Consider the following 24,913-nt stretch of genomic DNA (forward strand, 5'->3'; position numbering starts at 1 on the left):
ACCAGTGACAATACCTGTGAGTCAGATGTCTGTGATCAGACCTGTAACAGAATTTTGAGCCTCTCCTTTCTGAAAGACAAACATTTTTACACAAATGGACAAAGCCGTGGAAAGATGTACAGGGAACAGTCTATGCCTCTGGTAAGAGAAATATTACAGTGACCAATCTTGCACAAAGATCTGCATACTGTAACCAACATTGTCATAGTCTTAGAAAGTTCAATGGTACTTTTTACAGAAAACTTACTATCAAAAACAGCTAAAATTAAAACTATAACTACTGTACACTTCTGCATTACTGCAGGGTTATTGTATTGAATAAGGTCTGACAGTGAGCCGCTATGCACAATATCAAGAGTCATTTCATAAAGACAGGCTCTTCTACTATATTTTTATACTTCGATTTACGTACATGAGTAGGGTAAAATAATAGACACACCTTTGTATACTGTACATACGAGTCCAGTACAAGACCTCAAACATAATTATATAAATATATTTTTCACAATGTGACCAAAACCTGAAACATTAAGATCTTCAAAAAGGTAGGTGTTATGACAGGGCTGTGTACCTGTGAGTCTTATGTTAGCACATAACATACCACTAACACGCTTTGCAAAAGGGCACTAAAAGTTAAGAGTTTGCTCCTAAGTTTCTGAATGAAGAGATATGAAAGCTGTTGGAATTTCTGTTTAAACAACTGACTGTTTTTTGTTAGTGAATATGAAAATTTATTATGAAGAGGCAGGTTCTAAAAGAGGGCACAGTTTACCTCCATCTGTTGGCGGATCCAGCTGAGTGACTGTGTGATACGAGTATAAACACCTGGCTTGTTCCTCATAGCACAGCCAATACCCCAGCTGGTTGCCCCAACCAGCTTCCATACAGATGATTCCTCACAGGCCAGAGGACCTCCGCTGTCCCCCTGAGGAAACATACACATACATACAAAAGGACTACCCAGCAGTCAAATTCATGGTGACATTTTATTTTAAACATTCCTTAGTCTACAAGAAATGAAACAGATCTCTAGCGTAGTCAATTCCTGGAAAAGACTTAGTAAAAAAAAGTTAGTAACTAAACATGCAAAGACATAAAGGTTATTCTTTTGTCATTTTCTGTTTCTCTGTAAAATAAAGCTACCACAGTTAGAGTTCAGTTTATTTGAGCACAAACACCACCTGGTTTAATTGAACTTAACTTTTTGAAGTTGTGAATTTCCTAAAAATGTCATCTTTGTGTTGCATCTCTAACTTCAACTGCATTTGAAAATCTTTACACACATTGTTATTGTACAACTGTCAGCAATACAAATGTAAATAAAGACTGCTTTTTAATACCTTATGTGTAAAACTCTGATGTAGTAGAGTTTGTCTCTACAAGTTTTACCTTATCATATGGCTGGGTCACAGTGTGCAGTTGCAGAGTAGCTAACAAAACTACATCTCAGGGCATCATCTTTTGTTGACTTCGGTTTGGCCTTTAACACAATCTTGCCGAACAGACTCCAAACAAAACTATGCAATGTTGGTCTGTAAACCCCCATTATGCAGTTTGACTATGGACTTTCTAACCAACCGCTCACAGTGTGTTAGAGCAGGTGAGCAACTTTCATCCACTATATCCATTAACATTGGAGCACCCCAGGGATGTGTGCTCAGTCCACTGCTCTACACACTTTACACACATGATTGTTCTCCCGCCTATCTAACCAACTACATTATTAAGTTTGTAGATGACAACAGTGCTTGGTCTTATAACCAACAATGACGACACTTCATACAGGAAGAAGGTTGAACTACTGACTGGGTGGTGTAAAAATCACAACCTAGCTCTGAACATCATGAAGACAAAGGAAATAATTGTGGACTTCCGTGAATCTAGGCAGCTCAGTCAATCTCCACTCCACATTGAGAATAAGGTGTTGGAGAGGGTCAACAGCTTCAAGTTCCTGGGCCTGACTGTGTCGGAGGATCTGTCCTCTGTAATGTACTTATATTGCGTATAAGTTAAGCTAAGACAGGAACGAGGCGGGAGGTATCGTTAGACTTCTTTTTAATCACCACCGGAATTCACGTCATCCCACAGGAAGTAGTCAGCAATACATTACATCCCCCTTTCTCAGTAATAAAATAAAATATAATAAAACTATAATAACCTGAGAAGGTATTTCTGAAAATTATCCCAACTGGAATTATCCTTTAGCTTCTCACCTAGAAATAAAGCTCTCACTTTCCATTAAGCTTAACACACAGTGAATATTTTAGCTTATGAAAGGAACAATAAATCGAACTAAACTAGGAAGGAGAAGTTACTAGCACATCGCTTCCACCAGGCGTCTGTCCACGCCTGTCTCTGACTACAACAGTTCATAAGTTCAGCTTCTCAGGCGGTCTTACAGCTCTGCCTCGTCTAGTACGATAGAGGTCACCCATTGGGGCTTGTGAGCGCTGGGGTACCTCAGGAAGTGATGGAGGTGGCTCTGAGGGGGCTGCTGTTGTCTGCTGCTCCTCAGCTGGCGTTTCCTTCCAGGGCTCATCTTCACACAAAACGTGCTGGGACCGATCGGCTGTTTTAGTGGTGTTGCGGAGATGTTGCACGTTGCGGCGAAACAGCTTGCCTTTACTGTCCACAATGTATGACCGTGGTGAGCTGTGCGGCTGAACTACGACTCCAGTGGTCCACTTGTGGTTACCAGGATATGGTGCCATCCTGACTTCGTCTCCAGACTGTAGGTCTGCGCGGGGACGAGTCGCTTTCTTGTCGTAGTAGAACTTTTGGGTATCTTTAGTTTTGTCTAGTAGGTGTTTGACTCTGAGGGAGTCATAGGTCATGGGTCTAAGTAGTGCACGAGCTGTGGGCAGTTTGTTGCGGGGTCTCCTGCCCATAAGGAGCTGAGCAGGTGACAGGCCAACTGACTGAAGAGGTGTTGTTCTATAGTCCAGTAGAGCAAGATGTTTGTCAGTTGCTTTGCTCCAGAGTCTCTTGACAGTTTGTACTGCCCGCTCTGCTTCCCCATTGGAGTGCGGTGTGTGAGGTGAAGATGTTTTGTGTAGAATGCCATAACTTTGACAGAACTCTTTGAACTCCTCTGATGCGTACTGTGGGCCATTATCTGTTCGTAGAATGGCAGGGATACCATGTCTGCTGAACTGAGATTTCAGGGTCTCAATAGTAGTGCGGCTGCACTGATCTTTCAACAGTTCAACTTCGATGTATTTTGAATAATAGTCCACTAGTACAATGTACTGCTTGTTCTCAAAGTCGAACAAATCTGAGGCCACTACTTCAAATGGTAGCTCAGGTGTTTCCGCTGGCATGAGTGGCTGTTTGGGAAGTCTGTTTTGAATCTCAGCACATTTACAACAGCTTCTGATCATGTTCTCAATTTCCGCACTCATACCTGGCCAATATAACACTTCACGTGCACATTGTTTGCTCTTCACCATTCCCAGGTGAGCCTGATGTATGAGCTCGGCATGGATCGCACGGCTTCTGTCTTTGCCGGATCTGGTTTTAGTCCATCAGCTGTTATTAGATGCCCCACGTATGGCACTGCTGACTGGCGGATGTGACACTTGTTGAAGTTTAGCCTCAGATTGTAGCTTGTAGCTCTCTCCACAACTTGTCTGAGTGTTCTGTCATGCTCTGTCATTGTTGGTGCTGCAATGAGAATGTCATCCATTATGCCAGTCGCGCCACTGATGCCCTCTAGCATTTGGTCGATGTGTTGGAATATCTCTGGTGCGCATTTTATGCCAAAGGGTAATCTCAGCCATCTAAATCTTCCGATAGGGGTATTAAATGTTGTCAGGAAAGATGATGCTTCATCCAACTCAATCTGCAGGAAACCTGACTTTGCATCTAGTACAGAGAAGACTTTTGCGTTGGGCATAGTGGATACAACCTCTTCAATTGTGCGCATTGGGTAATGCTCCCGTTTGATAGCATTATTCAGGTCACTTGGATCTATACATATACAGAGTTTGTCCTTGTTAGTGACTACAATCATTGAACTCACCCACTCAGTTGGTTGGTTGACTTTGGTGATATGACCATCTCTGACCATCTCATTTAGCTTTTCCACTATTTTTGCTCTGAGTGCTACTGGTTGTCTGCGCACAGCATGTACCACAGGTTTTGCCTTGGGGTCAATCTTTATTGTATATTTGCCTGGCAGTGTTCCTGTAGTGCGTGTCAGTTCCGGAAAGTTTTCAAGGCCAGCAGGTGGGCTCCGGTTTGTGATAGTGTCCTTAAAAGTACCCACTTTGTCTACTACACTGCTGTCTTGTAGTGAGTCCAGTCTAGCAATTAGGCCTAAGGCCTCAGCTGCTGTGCCACCAAGCACATTCTCTTGTGCAATGTCCACTATTTCAAACTCTGCTGTGCCTTTACGCTCTTTGTACTTTAGTGGAAGGTCAACTGCAGCAACTGGCTTTATCTTGTGGTTTGAGTAGGTCCTGAGCACTCTTTTGGAGCTTTTCAGCTCCCACGTGTGGTTTAGTGACTGATAGCAGTTCAGAGTCAGTGTAGTGCATTATGCCCCTGTATCTATTCTAAACTGCAGTTTGTGTGACAGGATATCAATGTCTGCTAACCACTTGTCCTCTGTCAGTGTCACTATTGGAACATCATCTGTTGTCAGGTTTATGTCCAGAATGTCTTCTTCACTCTGTGGAAAGGCTGACTCTACATTGACTGTACTTATTGAGCGGCCGCGGCAAACTGATGCCCAGTGATTTGGTTTTTGACAGTTTGAACATATAGAGCCTTTTGCAGGACATTTACCTTGATTCCACTTGTGTTTTGGGTCTTTCCCGCACTTTGAGCAGTTCTTTGTTTTATTTAGCATGGTTTGCACTGGTTGTGTGAGGTTTTGCTGCTTGTGACTGTATTCCTTTTTGTTTTGGTTGTTGTACATAGGTCTGGTTGAAACTTGTGACACCTGTGCATCTTCCTCTCTAACAATTCGCATTTGAATTTGTGACATTTCGAATTGCTGGGGAATTTCAACTGCTTTGGCCAGCGTCAGCTCTTCACCTTTGTTCAGCAGCCTCTCCTTCTTTTTAATCACCACCAGAATTCACGTCACCCCACAGGAAGTAGTCAGCAATACATTACATCCTCGGGTACAAACACAGCCTCAACCATAGCACAGGCCCAGCAGCGTCTATCCCACCTGAGTAAACTAAAAAACAATCAAACTTCCCAAAAGGCTTATGGTAAACTTTTACCACTGTGCTATTGAGTGTGTGTTGATCGACTGTTAGTGTGGCTCTCCAGCTGCACTAAAGCTGAGCAGCAGGTGCTCCAGAGGGTGGTGAAAACTCCATATCAGGCATTTTATGTAGAAACCCAACAAATCCCTTATTTATCCCTCCAGCACTTGGCGACAGTGGAGAGGAAAAACTCCCTTTTATGTGTGGCAGTATGAGCAGCAGACTAACCGGTCACTTAAAGCCCGGATTTCATTGGCCATTCGCGCTAGTTGGCATCCTATAAAAGTGCCCTCCTTATATCATTTTTTGTTTGGCTTCCGACTGTACGCTTCTGCGTTTATCGACGCTTCATTCAACCGCGGACAGACTCGCCACTCGTTACTGATGCGTTACTGGAGCGTTTCCTGAGTTGCTTCCTTATAGGAGCTGCCTTCAGTTCGAAGTGAAGTTGCTGTTTTGCCTTTGTTTTTATTAACTACTGCTGCTGCATATGGAGGCTACTCCCCTACGGCTGCATAGCCATCCTTATGTCTGCCGCTGCTTCACTTGTGTGTCTGCTCTGGGTGCTGGACGCTCTGCCGTGGTCCTGTTCCTTCTGGGTCTCTTGCGGAGTTTCTCTTCAGCCCCAGCGTGGGTGGTGCACCTGAGCTGCGGGGCAGATTAACTTTTCTTTGTGTACGAGCCGGACTGACTATTATTCATGCTGCAACTACTGGACTGGGTTGTTTTGCGGCTTGTAGCTCGTACTAGTTTGTGTTCGATCCTTGCTTTATAGCAACTTTAATGGTGGTGGTCCTCTGTACTGCACAGAGATTTGGAGTGAATTGTATGTGTTAATTGTTTGTATATTTGCTTTGTTTGGTTATTGTATTTGTTTGTAGTAATTTTTGTTTGTGTGTGACAGGAGCCAATGCCCTGGTGTCGAGGTGGTGGATGTCCATGGTGGTGGTTCCCCTCTTCTTGGTTTGTGGTGCACAATTTAGTTATTCTTTTGCTGTGTTTTGGGTGTTTTTTTTTTAATTTCAGTACAGCTTCCCTTTGGTCTTTATTCCCACACGGCCGAGCCTTGGCTCCTGGGATTGATTTGGGTGAGAGGGTGTTTTGGGGTAAGGGGTCTTATTGTGGGTTATCCTTTTCCTCAATTTGTTTATTAATAAAGTAATTTAATGGTTATGTGTTAGTGACCTCTTACCGTTTACAGTGAACTGGAACATGGTCTATTGTCCCATTTTGTAGAGCTTATCTGTGTGCCTTTATATATCTTTTCTCCAGTTAGATTCCCCAGGTGGGATTCCTGGGGTGGCGTTGTCCAAATCGTAGTGCTCATCATCATCGCTCCCCCGCACGCCACAAATGGAAGAAAAAACTTCCAGCAGAACGAGGCTCAGTTTGGGTGGCCACCTTCGTCTGGGTGAGTGGATAGAGTAACTCAGAATTTGAACCAGGTGCCTGAGATAGGGTTTGAGACATAGGGTCTCACAGGGTTTTTCTTCCTTCACTAACCTCTCAAACAAAGTCCCTATAGCCTTTGATGAGATAATAAAAAGAAGCATATATCCAAAAACATTTCTTTCAGTTCTTCAAGGTAAGACACTGTCTCATGATTAACCCTTTTTGTCCTGTGTGGTGTTGGTCCTGTACAAACTTATCATCTTTGACAGCACAATTATTCAGATTATTATTTGGCCTTAGCTTTTATTCTCTTTGAGCAAATAATTACAGGAAAGTAAACATCTTTAATATTTTGGACTATGTTTAGTTGCTTTTCCTTATTCAGCATTGTAAATAGGTTGTTTTTTACTTTTTGATTGTATTTTCTTTATTATTTGTAATCTGTTAACATGTCATTATCCACAAGACAAATACAGTAGTATTGTTGTAGCAGTTTCTACTGCAAGGGACTTCTCAGCTGCTTTCAAATCAGTGAACTTTGGTGTTGCATCTGTACCTGACATGAGTCTATTCCTCCCTCCAGATATCCAGCACAGATCATCCAGGAGGAGATGAGACCCTTGTAAATCTCTGGCTGGTTACAAGTCTTAGTCGACAGAAGTGGTACAATGGCAAAGCGCAAAACCACACTCGTGTCTCCTGGAAATAACATGTCAGCATGTGTTACAAAGGGGCAGGACAACACATACCCAAGTCATTTTTTATATTATAGTAAGTATAATACAGTGGGTACGGAAAGTATTCAGACCCCTTTTAAATTTTTCACTCTTTGTGTCATTGCAGCCATTTGCCAAAATCAAAAAAGTTCATTTTATTTCTCATTAATGTACACTCAGCACCCCATCTTGACAGAAAAAAACAGAAATGTAGAAATTTTTGCAAATTTATTAAAAAAGAAAAACTGAAATATCACATGGGTCATAAGTATTCAGACCCTTTGCAGTAACACTCATATTTAACTCACATGCTGTCCAGCTGTGTTTAATTAAACTGATTGGACTTGATTAGGAAAGGCACACATCTGTCTATATAAGACCTTACAGCTCACAGTGCATGTCAGAGCAAATGAGAATCATGAGGTCAAAGGAACTGCCCAAGGAGCTCAGAGACAGAATTGTGGCAAGGCACAGATCTGGCTGAGGTTACAAAAGAATTTCTGCAGCACTCAAGAATCCTAAGAGCACAGTGGCCTCCATAATCCTCAAATGGAAAAAGTTTGGGACGACCAGAACTCTTCCTAGACCTGGCCGTCCAGCCAAACTGAGCAATCGTGGGAGAAGAACCTTGGTGAGAGAGAGATAAAGAAGAACCCAAAGATCACTGTGGCTGAGCTCCAGAGATGCAGTAGAGAGATGGAAGAAAGTTCCACAAAGTCAACTATCACTGCAGCCCTCCACCAGTCGGGGCTTTATGGCAGAGTGGCCCAACGGAGGCCTCTCCTCAGTGCAAGACACATGAAAGCCCGCATAGAGTTTGCCAAAAAACACATGAAGGACTCCCAGACTATGAGAAATAAGATTCTCTGGTCTGATGAGACCAAGATTGAACTTTTTGGCGTTAATTCTAAGCGGTATGTGTGGAGAAAACCAGGCACTGCTCATCACCTGCCCAATACAATCCCTACAGTGAAACATGGTGGTGGGAGCATCATGTTGTGGGGGTGTTTTTCAGCTGCAGGGACAGGACGACTGGTTGCAATTGAAGGAAAGATGAATGCGGCCAAGTACAGAGATATCCTGGAAGAAAACCTCTTCCAGAGTGCTCAGGACCTCAGACTGGGCCGAAGGTTCACCTTTCAACAGGACAATGACTGTTGGGGTCATGAGGTCAAAAGTACAATTGTCATTGTGTAACATGATTTGAAGACAATACCATGTTTGTGTTAGCAGGTGTCTATCTTACCAGATAAACCACATAACTTCTTGTCCTGTGTAAATGATGAGCTGAAACTTCTCACTGCACCCACGCATCATGTGCCTTGTTTGTTCCTCACTATAAAAATAAAGGACTGCTCAGTGAAAGGGGGCTGGGGGCGAAGGAGAGTCAAGGTCGCATGGGGGAGAGAAGAAAGTCTCTTCTCTCCATCTGCAACTGAGGCCTATTTTTCACTTGCAGAGTATATACTCGGTACAAAGTTGTCGTGTGTTTCACTGCCTTCAGGGAAAAGAACCATGTCAGTGTAGCGTAAACCTGACAATGACCATAAGCACACAGCTAAAATAACAAAGGAGTAGCTTCGGAACAACTCTGTGACCGTTCTTGACTGACCCAGCCAGAGCCCTGACCTAAACCCAATTGAGCATCTCTGGAGAGACCTGAAAATGGCTGTCCACCAACGTTCACCATCCAACCTGACAGAACTGGAGAGGATCTTCAAGGAAGAATGGCAGACGATCCCCAAATCCAGATGTGAAAAACTTGTTGTATCATTCCCAAGAAGACTCATGGCTGTACTAGCTCAAAAGGGTGCTTCTACTCAATACAGAGCACAGGCTCTGAATACTTATGACCCATGTGATATTTCAGTTTTTCTTTTTTAATAAATTTGCAAAAATTTCTACATTTCTGTTTTTTTCTGTCAAGATGGGGTGCTGAGTGTACATTAATGAGAAATAAAATGAACTTTTTTGATTTTGGCAAATGGCTGCAATGACACAAAGATTGAAAAATTTAAAGGGGTCTGAATACTTTCCGTACCCACTGTAAGTCTGTATAGAGCTCAAATTCAAAATGTAGTTGGGTGAGTGACAGTTTTCCATGTTCAAACTCACCTTCATCCTCAGTTGCACCCCATCCAGAGATCCAGCACATGGTCCCTTCCTCAAACTCCTCCCCATGGTTAGGCAGGCAGATAGGCTCCACAAAGCCTGCAGAGAGCAATTTTAATGAACTATATCTCCCAGAGTATCAGTCACAATGTATTGTACAGTATATACATATATTATTTCCCACTTTGAATGGTGCAGCTCTCATCTCTAGAAATTTGGCCGAGTTTATTAGCCGACCTAAAGCCTGACAATCCAGGGTGGGGACCAGGATGCAGAGACTCAGTCTAAAACGCCTCTCTGCAGTTTCCTTAGAGCCGCCGCCCCCCTCAACCACATAGAGACTGTGTCTGGCCCTCGAACATATAAATCAAATAAATCAGAAGTTAACAGAAGAGGAGTTATTCATAAAAACTTAATAAAAATTAAGACCACTCCTCTTATTGAACAGAAAAACAGAACTGTCAAATGTGGACTATTAAATATTAGGTCTCTTTCATCTAAATCTCTGTTAGTAAATGATTTGATAACTGATCACCAAATTGACCTACTTTATCTTACTGAAACCTGGCTACAGCAGGATGAATATATCAGTCTGAATGAATCAACCTCCCTCAGTCATAAAAATTATCATGTTCCTCGAAGCACAGGTCGAGGTGGAGGAGTAGCTACAATCTTCCACTCAAACTTATTATTAAACTTTCATCCTCAGAACAATTTTACTCATTTGAGAGCCTCACTCTGAGCCTCTCACATCCAAACTGGAAAACACAAAAACCAGTTCTACTTGTCATTGTGTACCGTCCACCTGTCCCTTACTCAGAGTTTTTAACTGAATTCCCTGACTTTCTGTCTGATTTAGTGCTTAGATCAGATAAAGTTATTATAGTGGGAGATTTTAACATTCATGTAGATGTTGAAAATAATAGTCTCAGCACTGAGACTGTCTATCTACTATTTGACTTTTTGTCAGCCTGGCTACAGTGCTGAAAAGAAACCTGGGGTGGTTCTTATTTTCCTCTATTAGTGATGAATAGTATGCAGTACTGGCTTTATGGAGAGCTTTTTTATATGTTAAACTGTTTTTCCAGGCTAGAAAAATTTCTTCTAAATTTGTGGAACGCCACTTCCTTTTCAGCCTTCGTGATGTCTGCTTTAAGGTACGAATATGTAAATTGTACCATGTGGCTAATCTCCTCTGATTCACTGACTTCTTTTTCAGAGGTGCCACAGTGTCAAGCGTTTCACGCAGTGAGGCTACAGCACTGTCAACAATATGATCAATTTGGTAGGGAGTGGGATTGAGGCAGCTGCCCTCCACTGTGTTGGCACATGGCATAGATGTAAATAAAGATGGAATCATTTTCTTTAATTTATTAACAGTGTTCTGCCCTTCAGGCATTTAAATTCATTTTATAAGACGAACCTCCGGTTTGTACTTTATTTATACCGATCTTTATTTTGAAAATCTAATTAGCGAGTTAAACGGAACTTTAATTTTGAAACCCGATCGAGCGGGAAAGAGCGGAAGCAGGAAGAGAACTATAGAAAAAGGTCCGATCAACATGCTTAAAAGAGTGTAAAACATCAAGGATAATATATACGTACTTGGATTCCTGCAGAGGCAACGCTTGTACGTAAGATGATTTGTTTTGAAAGCATTGATTACATATGTTTGAATTTAATCCATACAACGAGAGTTCATAACGTTAGTAACAAGAATGTAGCATTTTACACTGACGACGCTAATAACGTATGGAAATACGTACCGGTTTATTTTCTTATTATCAGTCACTTTGGGTTTTAAAATGCAATTAATGATGCAAGATAGGTAATTGTGGACTGTATTGTGTTTCTTTTCAGTTTCACTCTGTATTCAGTACGACTTGGAGAGTGTAAATAAAGCTTCAAAATACATTAAGGACACTTCTTGTCAACGAGTAAGAGTTTAGCTCGCTGTCTAGCTGATGTTTCTACACCTCAGTGAGGACAGTACAAACAGCTTTGTCAGATAAACATCAGCTGTAGTGGAATTTTCTTCCAAACGCTGCATGATCCATCATCTTAAATTCAGACGTTATTAAAGAATGATCTGACAAAATAGGATTTCGGGGAAGAACTATTAAAATGTTCAGTTTCGATGCCATAGGTCAGAACAAGATCAAGGTGTGATTGAAACAATGGGTGGGTTTGTTAACACCTTGAGTGAAACCAATTGAATCTAATACTGAATTAAATGCAGTGCTGAGACTGTTATTTTCAACATCTACATGAATGTTAAAATCTCCCACTATAATGACTTTATCTGATCTAAGCACTAAATCAGACAGGAAGTCAGGGAATTCAGTTAAAAACTCTGAGTAAGGGACAGGTGGACAGTACACAATGACAAGTAGAACTGGTTTTTGTGTTTTCCAGTTTGGATGTGAGAGGCTCAGAGTGAGGCTCTCAAATGAGTTATAATTGTTCTGAGGATGAAAGTTTAATAATAAGTTTGAGTGGAAGATTGCAGCTACTCCTCCACCTCGACCTGTGCTTCGAGGAACATGACAATTTTTATGACTGAGGGGTGTTGATTCATTCAGACTGACATATTCATCCTGCTGTAGCCAGGTTTCAGTAATACAGAGAAAGTCAGTTTGGTGATCAGTTATCAAATCATTTACTAACAGAGATTTTTATGAAAGAGACCTAATATTTAATAATTCACATCTGACTGTTCTGTTTTTCTGTTCAATAAGAGGAGTGGTCTTAATTTTTATTAGGTTTTTATGAATAACTCCTCCTCTGTTAACATCTGATTTATTTGATATATATGTTCGAGGGGCAGACACAATCTCTATGTGGTTTGAGGGGAGTGACGGCTCTAAGGAAACTGCAGAGAGGCGTTTTAGACCTAGTCTCTGAGTCCCGGTCCCCACTCTGGATTGTCAGGCTTTAGGTTGGCTAATAAACTTGGCCAGATTTCTAGAGATGAGAGCAGCACCATGTGATGGATGCCGTCTCTCACTATCAGACCGGGTTTTCCCCAGAAAGTGGCCCAATTGTCTATGAAGCCCACATCATTTGCTGGACACCACCTAGACAGCCAGCGACTGAACGACAACATGCGGCTAAACATGTCATCACTGGTCAGATTGGGGAGGGGTCCAGAGAAAACTACGGAGTCCGACATTAATTTAGCAAAGTTACACACCGACTCAACATTAATTTTAGTGATCTCCGATTGGCATAATCGGGTGTCATTTCTGCTGACGTGAATAACAATTTTTCCATATTTCCGATTAGCCTTAGCCAGCAGCTTCAGATTTGACTCAGTGTCGCCTGCTCTGGCCCCAGGAATACATTTCACTATGGTCGCTGGCGTCTCTAGCTTCACGTTTCTGACTATGGAATCGCCAATTATCAGAGTTGGTTTCTCATCAGGTTTGTCGCTGAGCAGGGAACATCGGTTAGAAACATGAACAGGTAGGTGATGAGCCGTGAGCTTCTGCTTAGGAGTATGTTCCCATCAGACCGTCACCCAGGCCATTTTATCAGACCGTAGTCACCCTCTGTTTGCAGAGTACAACCTGCTTCCATCTGGTCATAGGTACACTCTGCCAAGATGTAGGACAAATACATTTTAAAATTCTTTTGTCCCAACTACAACTGCTTTGCTAAACAGTATGAGGTGACCTATTAAACCTCTCTCTGATTTCTCAATGTTGATGTTGTATGTGAGCCCCAGCCTGCTTCATCTCCAGCTCCACAGCAAGCCCCAGCTCTTGAGCCTACATCTCAATCTTTACTTCAGCCTACACCTTAGCCAGGTCCACAGCCCACTTCACAACCATTGGCAACTCTCTAGCAATCACTCCAGGCTGCTCTCTTTCCCACATGTCAATCAGCTTTTCAGCCTCCTCCCCCTTATGCACCTATGCTGGCTCCACAGCCAGTTCTGGTGCTTGGTCTCCAGTCAGCTCGACACCCTTCTCTTTAGTTGGCTCCTGACCTTTCTGCTGCCTTGGTTCTACAGTAGGTTGAGGTGTCACACACCTGTTACAGCACGTTCATTAGTCACACACTCCATGTCCAGGGAGCACGGACATGAACTGAGGCTGAAACTGCATTTTCATAATATACTGCCAGTCTGAGGATTGAACTGCTGACCTTCCACTAGTGAGACTGATAGTTTGTACTATGGATGATTGTATGCAAAGCGAGTAAGAAAGTTGGCAAGAAAGAGATTGTGCAGGATTTTTAAAAGAGGACATCAATACCATTGAAAGTAAGTGACGTGGCCAGTTTCATCATTGCAATGTCGTAGTCCAGTCCTTTTGGCCGGTAGTGAGCATGGTATATGATCTGCTCCACAGCTAGAGACTGTGCCCCGTGGACCAGTTGTTCCGTCAGCCCAGCCTGGACTGTCCACATAGAAGGATCTGCAAACCTGAGACAGTACAGAAGAAGAACCAGTGAAGCATCATTTGTATCCCATTGTTTTTATTTTTTATAGTTCATTATGATGGTTATTTATTCTAAATTCATGATGGGTTTAATGTATAAAATCTGATTTAAAGGCATTTTTGGTGCAAATGCATAAAATTGTTTCATCTGTTGTGATTAATGCTCAACAAAGTTCTAGTGATCTAACTGATTGAAGAAATGTGCATGTGAGGATGAGAAGCAGAAGAATAGGTCTGTGTGTGAAGTTAGGGAACACAGGCAGAGCTTTGTGTGTGCTGCAAATAAGTGCTTCTGTGATGTATGCGGACAAAAGAAAGATTAAAACGAACCCATAAAACTACACACGCCTGAAACTTCATTTATTTCAGCATGTAACAACTGTCTCATGTCTAGCAGTGTAAAAACACAGATGCAAAACTTAACAGGTTAAACCCAAATGCTGCTCTCAAAGTTATTTTTCTACAAATAATTATGCTACAATAATATCCCCATATGCCAGTTTATTACCCCATCACCTACCCCCTTCACTGGCTTCCAGTGTCTTTTAGAATAGTTTTGTTTTCAAAGCAGTCAACAGCCTATAGCTCCTAATTACCTACTGGATCATAGAGCACTTAGGTGCTTAGGTCTAGTCAATTATTCTTGGAGGTTCCAAAGTCCAGATGTAAGAGATGGGTTGATCACACTTTTGCTGTTGCAGCCCCTACATTGTGCAATGCCCTCCCACCTGATATACTATCAAGTAGAATACACTGAACAGTACATCCAAGTGGCGAGCATTTCATCGGAGCAGGGGAAGGCCAAAGTAGTCCCAGTGGTGGTAGGAGCACTCAGAGCTGTGCCTTCTAAACTGGAAGAGTGACTCCAGAACCCAGGAACAACAGTGGAAATCTCTGTCCAGAAGAATGCCTCGCCAGGTGCAGTCAAAACACTGCAAAGAACCCTCAAACTCTCAGACCTCTGGCAGAGGAACTCAGGTTGAGTAAGAAACAAAGCACTCAAAGGAACGAGAAGAGATTAACAAGCATACACAAACACTATAAACTTGATAGAATAATCCATGAGATTCTCACTAACAGTACACTGTAAGTGTGATGTACTGACTGAAACTGCAAGAATGACTGCACTGCCTCCTGCAGCTTAATCCACTGTTGCACCACTTTCACTTTTTATTTATAGCTAGATGTTGAATGTGATCTGACAGAGGAGATGAAAGTACTATTTCCAGCCCTGTGTACCAGATGTTTAGAGGTTTCAGAAAATAAAACTGAAACAGTAAAACAGGAAAAAGTAGGATTTTGAAAAATGAGAGGGACAGTTTTCTCCTGAGTCATAATAAGTCACAGGAAGCTTTACCCACCTAAAAGGTGTTCATGTAATTTTATTTACACTTGTCATATTACACATCTCCTTTAGGTGCTTGCACACTATTCACTAGCATACATACTGAGACTTAAGTTATATTACTCACCCATAGACACAGTGTGCTGCAGTGAGGATCCAGAGTGATGTTATGATGGAGCCTCCACACAGGTGTTCACCATTGAAGCGGAGGCTGACCTGCCAGGGGAACTGACCTGGCTTGGAAATGTTACCTCCAACAATACGCGTGTTGTACTGAGTCCTGGAGCCACACTCTGTAGACATATCACAAAGGTCAAAAGTCAGCAATTTCACAATGCCAGTTCACATATACCAGGATGAGACTGGTATTTGTTATTGTAAATATTAGTCAAAACCAATCATCTTATGTCTGAGAGGCTTCTCTCTGATCGCCGCTAAAAAGAAACACCCTAGAACTGTTACAGTGGTATTTTATTGCAGATTTAACAGATCTTTTTGATATATGCTCTTCTACCACATCACTATGCCTTAGAGAACAGAGCGTAATTCTTCCTTGACACAGGTTACAGTACAGTTTTACTGTTTTTTTAAATGAAATTTAAAAGTGTTCCCAAATTCTAAATTATTTTTATTTAATTCCCCCCCAAAAAATAAAAATAATAATTTATAATTTGGAATAATTTTTTATTTAATTCCCACCCCACCTTGAACCGCCACCTTATTGTGGTGGAGGGGTTTGAGTGCCCGTATGATCCTAGGAGCTATGTTTTATGTTGACCCCTGGCAGGGTCTCCCAAGGCAAACAGGTCCTAGGTGACGGACCAGACTAAGAGCGGTTCAGTGACCCCTTATGGAGCGACAATCGAGGACTGTGACGTCGCCTGGCATGGCGAAGCCGGGGCCCCACCCTGGAGCCAGGCCTGGGGTTCGGGCTCGTAGGCGAGCTCCTGGTGGTTGGGTCTCCCCCCATGGGGCCCAGCCGGGCAAAGCCCGAAAGAGTGACGTGGGGCCGCCCTTCTGTGGACCCACCACCCGCAGGAGGATCCATAAGGGGCCGGTGCATAGTGGATCGGGCAGTGGTCGAGGATGGGGACCTCGGCGACCCGATCTCTGGATGCTGAAACTGGCTCTAGGGACATGGAATGTCACCTCACTGGGGGGGAAGGAGCCTGAGCTTGTGTGGGAGGTTGAGCGGTACCGACTAGAGATAGTTGGGCTCACCTCCACGCACAGCCTGGGCTCTGGAACCCAGCTCCTTGAGAGTGGCTGGACTCTCTTCTACTCTGGAGTTGCTCGCGGTGAGCGGTGGCGAGCTGGTGTGGGCTTGCTCAGAGCTCACCAGCTCAGCCGCCACGTGTTGGAGTTTTCCCCCCAGAGTGAAAGGGTCGTTTCCCTGCTCCTTCGGGTCGAGGATAGGTCTCTCACTGTTGTTTGGCCCATAGGCCGAAACAACAGTGCAGAGTACCCGGCCTTTTTGGAGTCTCTCGGGGGGGTGCTGAAAGGTGCTCCTACCGGGGACTCCATAATTCTGTTGGGGGACTTCAACGCTCACGTGGGCAGCGACAGTGAAACCTGGAGGGGCGTGATTGGGAGGAACGGCCTCCCCGATACAAACCCAAGTGGTGTTCTGTTGCTGGACTTCTGTGCTAGTCACAGTTTGTCCATAACGAACACCATGTTCAAGCATAAGGGTGTCCATCAGTGCACATGGCACCAGGACACCCTAGGCCGGAGGTCAATGATCGACTTTGTAGTCATGTCATCTGACCTTCGGCTGTATGTCTTGGACACTCGGGTGAAGAGAGGGGCAGAGCTGCCAAATGATCATCACCTGGTGGTGAGTTGGATCCGCTGGCGGAGGAGGAAGCGGGACAGACTTGGCAGGCCCAAATGTACTGTGAGGGTCTGTTGGGAATGTTTGGCCGAAACCACTGTCAGAGAGGTCTTTAACTAACACCTCCGAGAGAGCTTCTACCAGATCCCGGGGGAGGCTGGGGACATTGAGTCCAAATGGACCATGTTTTCCACCTCCATTGTCGACGCGGCGGCTAGGAGCTGTGGCCGTAAGGTTTCGGGTGCCTGTCGTGGCGGCAATCCCCGAACCCGGTGGTGGACACCGGAGGTAAGGGATGCCGTCAAGCTGAAGAAGGAGTCCTACCGAGCTTGGCTGGCTTGTGGGACTTCCAAAGCAGCTGACAGGTACCGCAGGGCCAAGCGTGTTGCAGCCCAGGCGGTGACGGTGGCAAAAACTCGGGTATGGGAGGAGTTCGGTGAGGCCATGGAGAAGGACTAACTGTTGGCCACGAAGAAATTCTGGCAAACCGTCCGGTGCCTCAGGAAGCAGTGCTCTACCAACACTGTTTACAGTGGAAGTGGGGAGCTGCTGATCTCGACTGGGGATATTGTTGGACGGTGGAAGGAATACTTCGAGGATCTCCTCAATCCCGTCAACACGTCTTCCATAAGGGAAGCAGGGGCTGGGGATTCGGGGGCTGATCCATCCATCACCCAAGCCGAAGTCACTGAGGTAGTTCGGCAGCTCCTCGGTGGCAAAGCACCAGGGGTGGATGAGGTCCGTCCTGAGTACCTCAAGTCTCTGGATGTTGTTGGGCTGTCATGGCTGACACGCCTGTGCAACATCACGTGGCGTTCGGGGACAGTACCCCTGGATTGGCAGACCGGGGTGGTGGTTCCTCTTTTTAAGAAGGGGGACCAGAGGGTGTGTTCCAACTATAGAGGGATCACACTCCTCAGCCTCCCGGGGAAGGTCTATGCCAGGGTGCTGGAGAGGAGGATCCAGCCGGTGGTCGAACCTTGGATCCAGGAGGAACAATGCGGTTTCCGTCCTGGGCGTGGAACACTGGACCAGCTCTACACACCCTTGAGGGTGCTCGAAGGTTCATGGGAGTTTGCCCAACCAGTCCACATGTGTTTTGTGGACTTGGAGAAGGCATTTGACCGGGTCCCTCGTGACATCCTGTGGGAGGTGCTCCAGGAGTATGGGGTCCTGGGCCCTTTGCTGAGGGCTATCCGGTCTCTGTACAAATGGAGCAGGAGCTTGGTTCGCATTGCCGGTAGTAAGTCAGACCTGTTCCCAGTGCACGTTGCACTCCGGCAAGGCTGCCCTTTGTCACCGGTTCTGTTCATTACTTTTATGGACAGAATTTCTAGGCGCAGCCAGGGGCCGGAGGGAGTCCAGTTCGGGGACCACAGGATTTCATCTCTGCTTTTTGCAGATGATGTTGTCCTGTTGGCTCCATCGAGCCAGGATCTCCAGCGTGCACTGGGGCGGTTTGCAACTGATTGTGAAGCGGCTGGGATGAGAATCAGCACCTCCAAGTCCGAGGCCATGGTACTCAACCAGAAAACGGTGGCTTGCCATCTCCAGGCCAGGGGAGAGATCCTGCCTCAAGTGGAGGAGTTTAAGTATCTCGGGGTCTTGTTCACGAGTGAGGGAAGGACGGAACGTGAGATTGACAGACGGATCGGGGCATCGGCAGCAGTAATGCGGGTCGGTGTACCAGTCCGTTGTGGTGAAAAAGGAGCTAAGCCGGAAGACGAAGCTCTCAATTTACCGGTCAATCTACGTTCCTACTCTCACCTATGGTCATGAGCTCTGAGTCATGACCGAAAGAACAGGATCGCGGATACAAGCGGCTGAAATGAGCTTCCTCCGCAGGGTGGCCAGGCGCTCCTTTAGAGATAGGGTGATGAGCTCGGTCACCCGGGAGGAGCTCGGAGTAGAGCCGCTGCTCCTCCACATCGAGAGGAGTCAGTTGAGGTGGCTCGGGCATCTGTTTCGGATGCCTCCTGGGCGCCTTCCTGGGGAGGTGTTCCGGGCATGTCCCACCGGGAGGAGGCCCCGGGGAAGACCCAGGACACGCTGGAGGGACTATGTCTCCCGGCTGGCCTGGGAACGCCTCGGTGTCCCCCCGGAAGAGCTGGAGGAAGTGTCCAGGGAGAAGGAAATCTGGGTATCCATGATTCGGCTACTGCCCCCGCGACCCGGCCCCGGATAAGTGAAAGAAGATGGATGGATGGATGGATTTAATTCCCAAATTATTATATCTAAAGAGGCACAGCAGTGACTTAATATAGTATGTCCATAATGCTCGGGGATTCAAAAATACAGTTACAAAATAATGTTCAAAATCAATGCAGCTTAGATGTCTTATTTTAATAAATTTTAGTTCCTAAAATACAAAAATACTGAATCCCACATTACCCATAATGCAACACATAATATTTCATTGGTCTCTAATACTAAATGGCTACATCCTCATCATCACCAGTTTTTAACACAGTTCAATATCTAAGCTAATAAAAACTGGATATCATGAGGGTTATTGTATTGCTACTTGAATTCGGCATTCACTGTGAAAATGTTTCATTGTACAGGGAAACATGTTTTTCCTTACTGTGCATATGACTATAAATGCTTTGAAATTGAAATATCTTCATGATATTGTGGTCATTTGCTTAGAACTGCCAAGGAGAAACTTTCCACAGACTAAATTTTTGTCCTCCTGACAAGTCCAATTGTTACAGTATATGTAGACACAAATAAACAAACAAACTTAAGTCATATAAATAACACTCATGCACACACACTGGTTCCATATCATTTATTACATTTTACCTCTTGCTATTTGCATGTAAGTTACAATAATGTTTCACATCATCCTGAATGTAAAGGCAATCTAAAAACAGACTGACCAGGGATGTGCAGAGAGGATCTCACAGGGGGGCTGCAATTGAATAAAAGAAGTATCTATCTCTATAGAGCCTATTATTATACCATATAAATATATATGTAACTGCAGGACTGGTGCTCCATATGTCTGCTGTGGAGGCATTCATTGATCATAATGAATATCTGTGCTTTATCTGTGCTTAATCTGTGCTTTGAAAGGGCTCAAGAGTCCAAAATGCAATTATTTTAAGCTATTAGTCTAATGGCAGGACTAGGGCAAATAAACAAGGAAAATCTTCTATTATAACGTTTGCTACTGTTTTATGAATGTAGAAGTTATGGAAAGATTAACTTTGGATAAGGGCAGGGGCTCAAGTCTGTCGACCCACCACCACCACCCCAAACATGTGCCTGTTCTAAGCAACCACACACACAAGATGCAGAACCATATGCACAAGCATGACGGCATAAATGCATCTTGACACTATCATAAATCCTCATAGAAAAAAAGAGTAGAACTAGAAGATTACAACAAATATGACAGTATGTTTTCTCACCCAAACATTTCAGAGTGGTCACCTTCCCTGAGCTGCACTGAGTCTTACTGTAATGACAAGAGAGGTGAAGGTCAAGAGTTAGTGAAATGCAATTACACTCATCAAGCTCAATGAATATTTTAAAAACATTTACTTGTGTGCTTAAAGTGCAGTTTACATGTTAAGCTGTTTGCTTTTGCATTTCTTTGTAATGATCATTTAAAAAGTATTGCATGATCATTTTTAGGTGTCATGACACTTCATGACAGAAATTCAGAGAAAAAAAAAGATGTTTTGAAAAAAAGCTCTGAAAATTTCACAATGTGTTAAATTATGGCACAAAAAGACATCACGACACCGCAATACTAAATGGTAATGAGTCTGAGCGATTAAATTTTAGTAAGCTGGTATTTTTTTCACAAGTTTTCATTTGTTTTGCCATTTTTTCATGTTATGAATTGTTGTTTCATGAATGTTGCACAAATTCATTCAATGGATTCCAGGTTCCTCAATAGGAAAAGCAATAGATCTTTCCTGTTTAGATGCATTTGTACAAGCATGTTCTCCCTGTGCTTGTGTGAGTTTTTTCCAGGTACTCCGGTTTCCTCCCACAGTCCAAAAACATGTATGTCAGGTTGTTTGGTGACTTTAAATTGCCCATAGGAGTGAGTGTGAGTGTGTGAGGTTGTTTGCCTCTATGTGGCCCTGTGATGGACTGGTGACCTGTCCAGGGTGTACCCCTGCCTTTCACCCAAAGAGAGCTGGGATAGGCTCCAGCAGATCCCCATGACTCTGGTTAGGAATAAGTGGGTATAGATAATGGATGGATAATTTTTTTCACACAATAATGACATTACACCACTTGTAAACCAAGTTAACCTTTACTTTATTTGGAAAAATGTGCAATTTTATTTTGAGTAAACTATAGAAATTTTCCTTTCAAAATAAAGCAGTTGTATTATCAGTTGATATAGCTAGTGGCTAGTGTTTGTAGAAGACAGAGAATACAGTAGTGCTTCAACAGAGTTCCACCTGGGCATGAGAAAATAGTGATGATGAATCAAAACTATAATACAGATAAAGCACAGAGTGTATTAAATCTACACTTGTCAGCCGTCTTGGACTTCTGGAGAAGTTGTCAATCAATCATTCAATGTCCAGTCAATCACAAAAGCAACCAACAGCATTTACTGTCAGAAACGTCCATGAGCCCACCCCTCATGTTTTGTCATGCACAAAAATGTCAATCAAGCACAGACAACAGTCGAAGCAAGTCCACTCGGCGAGCGAGAAAAACTACATGTAGGAGATTGTGACACAACTGGGTCCAATTCCCTCAGTCTCTCTCTTTCTTTTAGTAGGTTGGAGGCACCAGTCTAAGACTGCAGATGAGAGCAGCAGTTTTTATTATTGTATTAATTTGTATCAGCTATGTATTGCTGCATCCTAGGTACTTGTTAGAAACACATGGAACTTTTGAAGAAAATAAAAACTGAGCTGGATTTGGCTTGATTCAACAGTTTAGATTCAATTAAGAGATCTGGTTGAACTGGAGCTGCTTTGGATGTGTCAGTGATCACCAGGGATTAGCATAGTTGGTTCACACGTCCATCCATCCATCCATCCATCCATCCATCCATCATCCATCCATCCATCCATCCATCCATCCATCCATCCATCCATCCATCCATCCATTATCTATACCCCCTTATTCTTAACCAGGGTCACAGGGATCTGCTGGAGCCTATCCCAGCTCTCTTTGGGTGAAAGGCAGGGGTACACCCTGGACAGGTCACCAGTCCATCACAGGGGTTTACATATTCAAATTCAAATTCAAATGGGGATGTGCTTTATACCTGAAAGATGTAGCATTCTGAAGCTTAATGATCTGTGACTGATTCAGGTTGATGGACACCAGGTTGTTCTGAAGGTCCTGCTCAATCGAGGTCAGGGAGATGAAGAATGACTCGACATACCTGACAGACACACAGCAAATAAGTTAACAGAGCCTGACTCAATGCCCCCATTTTGAGGCTACTCAAAACATTAAACCCACAGCAATATTTTGAAATTTTAGGGGGCAGCTGGTCACTGTTTTAAATGTTAATATGCTTTTGACTTTCTCTTGCAATTGCATTCAAAGGTTTCCATTTTTGATTTCAATTAAGTCACAACAAAATCATCTCAACGCACTCTACATAAGATGAGAGGAAAAACTCCCTTTAACAGAACAAAAAACCTCCAGCAGAACCAGGCTCCGTTTGGGAGGCCATCTGCCTCGACAGGCTGGGGTGAGTGGATAGAGGAGAGAGAAAAGAACAGCAACAATAAACAACAAATAAGGATAGCTTAAGGATACCCGCAGAAGGTACAGAGAGAGATATATATGGAACCAGAATGGTGACAATTAAACCACGGCACTGAAAACAAAATCAAAACTGAAAAATAAAACATTGGCATTTAAGCATTTGAACTGAAAAAAGCTTGTTCTCGACACATCATCTGGGCAGAACTGTTTTCTAGTGTGGTGTTCAACAGCTATTGTGTGATTAGTCAGAAATTTGAAGTGGTTCATGTGGAAAGCGGAAATATTGTCATTCATGCTTTTTCCACTATTGGTTGTCATAGCAATGGATAGTTTTGAGGAACAGCTGCCAGAGGCAGTGAGGAAGTATGAAAATTCATATAACATGTCTTTTAAGGAATATGAAGACACACAAGTGGCTAATAATTTGTGAGGTAGCCTGAATGTTGTGTACAGAGGAGAGTGTCTGGCGTAAAACATGGCAATATCCAATATCTTATCCGCTGTACTGTAGTTTCTGTCAGATTCCCACAATGCTTAGCGCCCATGACGTGTGCTGCACTGGGAGGGACTTCCCAGGAGGTCTGCACTTGAGTTTCTCGTGGAGTATGAAATGTCCTGGTGAGAACTAACTTTGTTCTTGTTCTTAGTATCCTTCCTTCTGATGGTTTAACAGGATTTTTGGAAGGGCATGTGGTAAAAAATATGCCTGGTTTGAATAAAAACCACATAGAAAATGTTGCTCTTCTTAACACGTTATTAATTGCGAGTAAATTGTCCTGCAGTGAAGAAAGGCATAATGTTATGCTATGCTATGTTATGTTATGTTAGCATGGTAAATTAGCATGGACTGACGCATTCAACAAGTTGCATAGAGATCCAGCCTGTGGGGACAGTAACTTTCTACAAAACGTCTTGGTGATCAGTCTAATATTTGTTAATGTATTTCACTTTGGACAATCATGTTGAACCGTCATACCAGTGGGCTGACCTTTCAAAGCTGTCCTGAACTTGTATGGGATAAATAACAGGGGGTAATGCAGATCACAACAACAGGCTGAATGAAAAGGGGAATATGAACATAACCATTGGACCATAGCATATAAATGCTGCTGGGAGTGAACAGAAAAAACAGAAATTTCTGAGTCAAAGTCCAAGACCTTGGGTATCCCAGCTGCTTGCAGGCAGAGACCCCCAACCAGTTGTTCCAGTCATCCGAGCAGACTGTCCTCCATAGTCCCTGTTTCTGAACCTGCAGCACTGAGCTCCGCCCACTCAGGCGCACTGAAGCAAAGACAGAGAGTGAAACAGAGCAACATACAGAGTGAGACACAGACAGAAAGTTAGATAAATAAAGAAGGGCAGAAGGTTAACATAAAATGCAATGAGGACCTTCAGTGCTCAAAATCAGGTCTTTTGTTTTTTAGACCAAAGTTGCTATTAGATGTTTTTGCCACAATGTTTGGAGGTTCATGGCTTGATTATATATAAATAATATTACATTATTTTATGGTAATATCATTAGTTGTACATTTGTTTAAAAGTAAGTTCTGAAACTTGATCATGAACCTCTTGAAAAGCTTGTGCTTTTTTACGCTTCAAGGTGCTATACTATCACAGACTTAATTAAATTAATTAATTAATTAGTTAATTCATCATTACTTAGATGATCAAGCTCAAGTGATGAATGAATGAATGAGGAGACCATCCATCCATCCATCCATCCATTATCTATAACTGCTTATTCCTAACCAGGGTCACGTGGATCTGCTGGAGCCTATCCCAGCTCTCTTTGGGTGAAAGGCAGGGGTACACCCTGGACAGGTCAATTCAATTCAATTTTATTTGTATAGCGCCAAATTACAATACAAATCATCTCAAGGCACTTTACAAAAACTAAAACTAAAAACCCAACAATTCCCTTATGAGCAAGCACTTGGCGACAGTGGAGAGGAAAAAACTCCCTTTAACGGAAGAAAAAAAAACCTCCAGCAGAACCGGGCTCAGTTTGGGCGGCCATCTGCCTCGACCGGTTGGGGTGAGTGGATAGAGCAGAGAGAAAAGAACAGCAACAATAAACAACAAATAGACACTGCAAGTTGGTGGGGCCAGTAACTGCACATCAGCGATAAACAGCTCCAGGACCAGGG

At 43.4% G+C, this 24,913-nt stretch overlaps 1 protein-coding gene across 1 annotated transcript in view; it reads right to left on the reverse strand.

Annotated features, from left to right (window-relative positions):
* Positions 1 to 14: 14 nt before the first annotated feature.
* The window catches only part of tmprss3a (transmembrane serine protease 3a), a 42,539-nt gene continuing 17,640 nt past the window's right edge, over positions 15 to 24,913 (reverse strand). The window contains exons 4-12 of the mRNA XM_026295506.1: positions 23,924 to 24,047; positions 22,315 to 22,434; positions 20,480 to 20,526; positions 15,357 to 15,522; positions 13,699 to 13,868; positions 9,443 to 9,538; positions 7,168 to 7,310; positions 773 to 925; positions 15 to 69 (exon numbers count right to left, since the gene is read on the reverse strand). Coding sequence (XP_026151291.1) covers positions 22 to 69; positions 773 to 925; positions 7,168 to 7,310; positions 9,443 to 9,538; positions 13,699 to 13,868; positions 15,357 to 15,522; positions 20,480 to 20,526; positions 22,315 to 22,434; positions 23,924 to 24,047 — 1,067 coding nt within the window. The 3' untranslated portion in view covers positions 15 to 21. The remainder of the gene's footprint in view (positions 70 to 772; positions 926 to 7,167; positions 7,311 to 9,442; positions 9,539 to 13,698; positions 13,869 to 15,356; positions 15,523 to 20,479; positions 20,527 to 22,314; positions 22,435 to 23,923; positions 24,048 to 24,913) is intronic.

The sequence above is a fragment of the Mastacembelus armatus genome, chromosome 21, assembly GCF_900324485.2.
Source record: "Mastacembelus armatus chromosome 21, fMasArm1.2, whole genome shotgun sequence".
Taxonomy (NCBI): domain Eukaryota; kingdom Metazoa; phylum Chordata; class Actinopteri; order Synbranchiformes; family Mastacembelidae; genus Mastacembelus; species Mastacembelus armatus.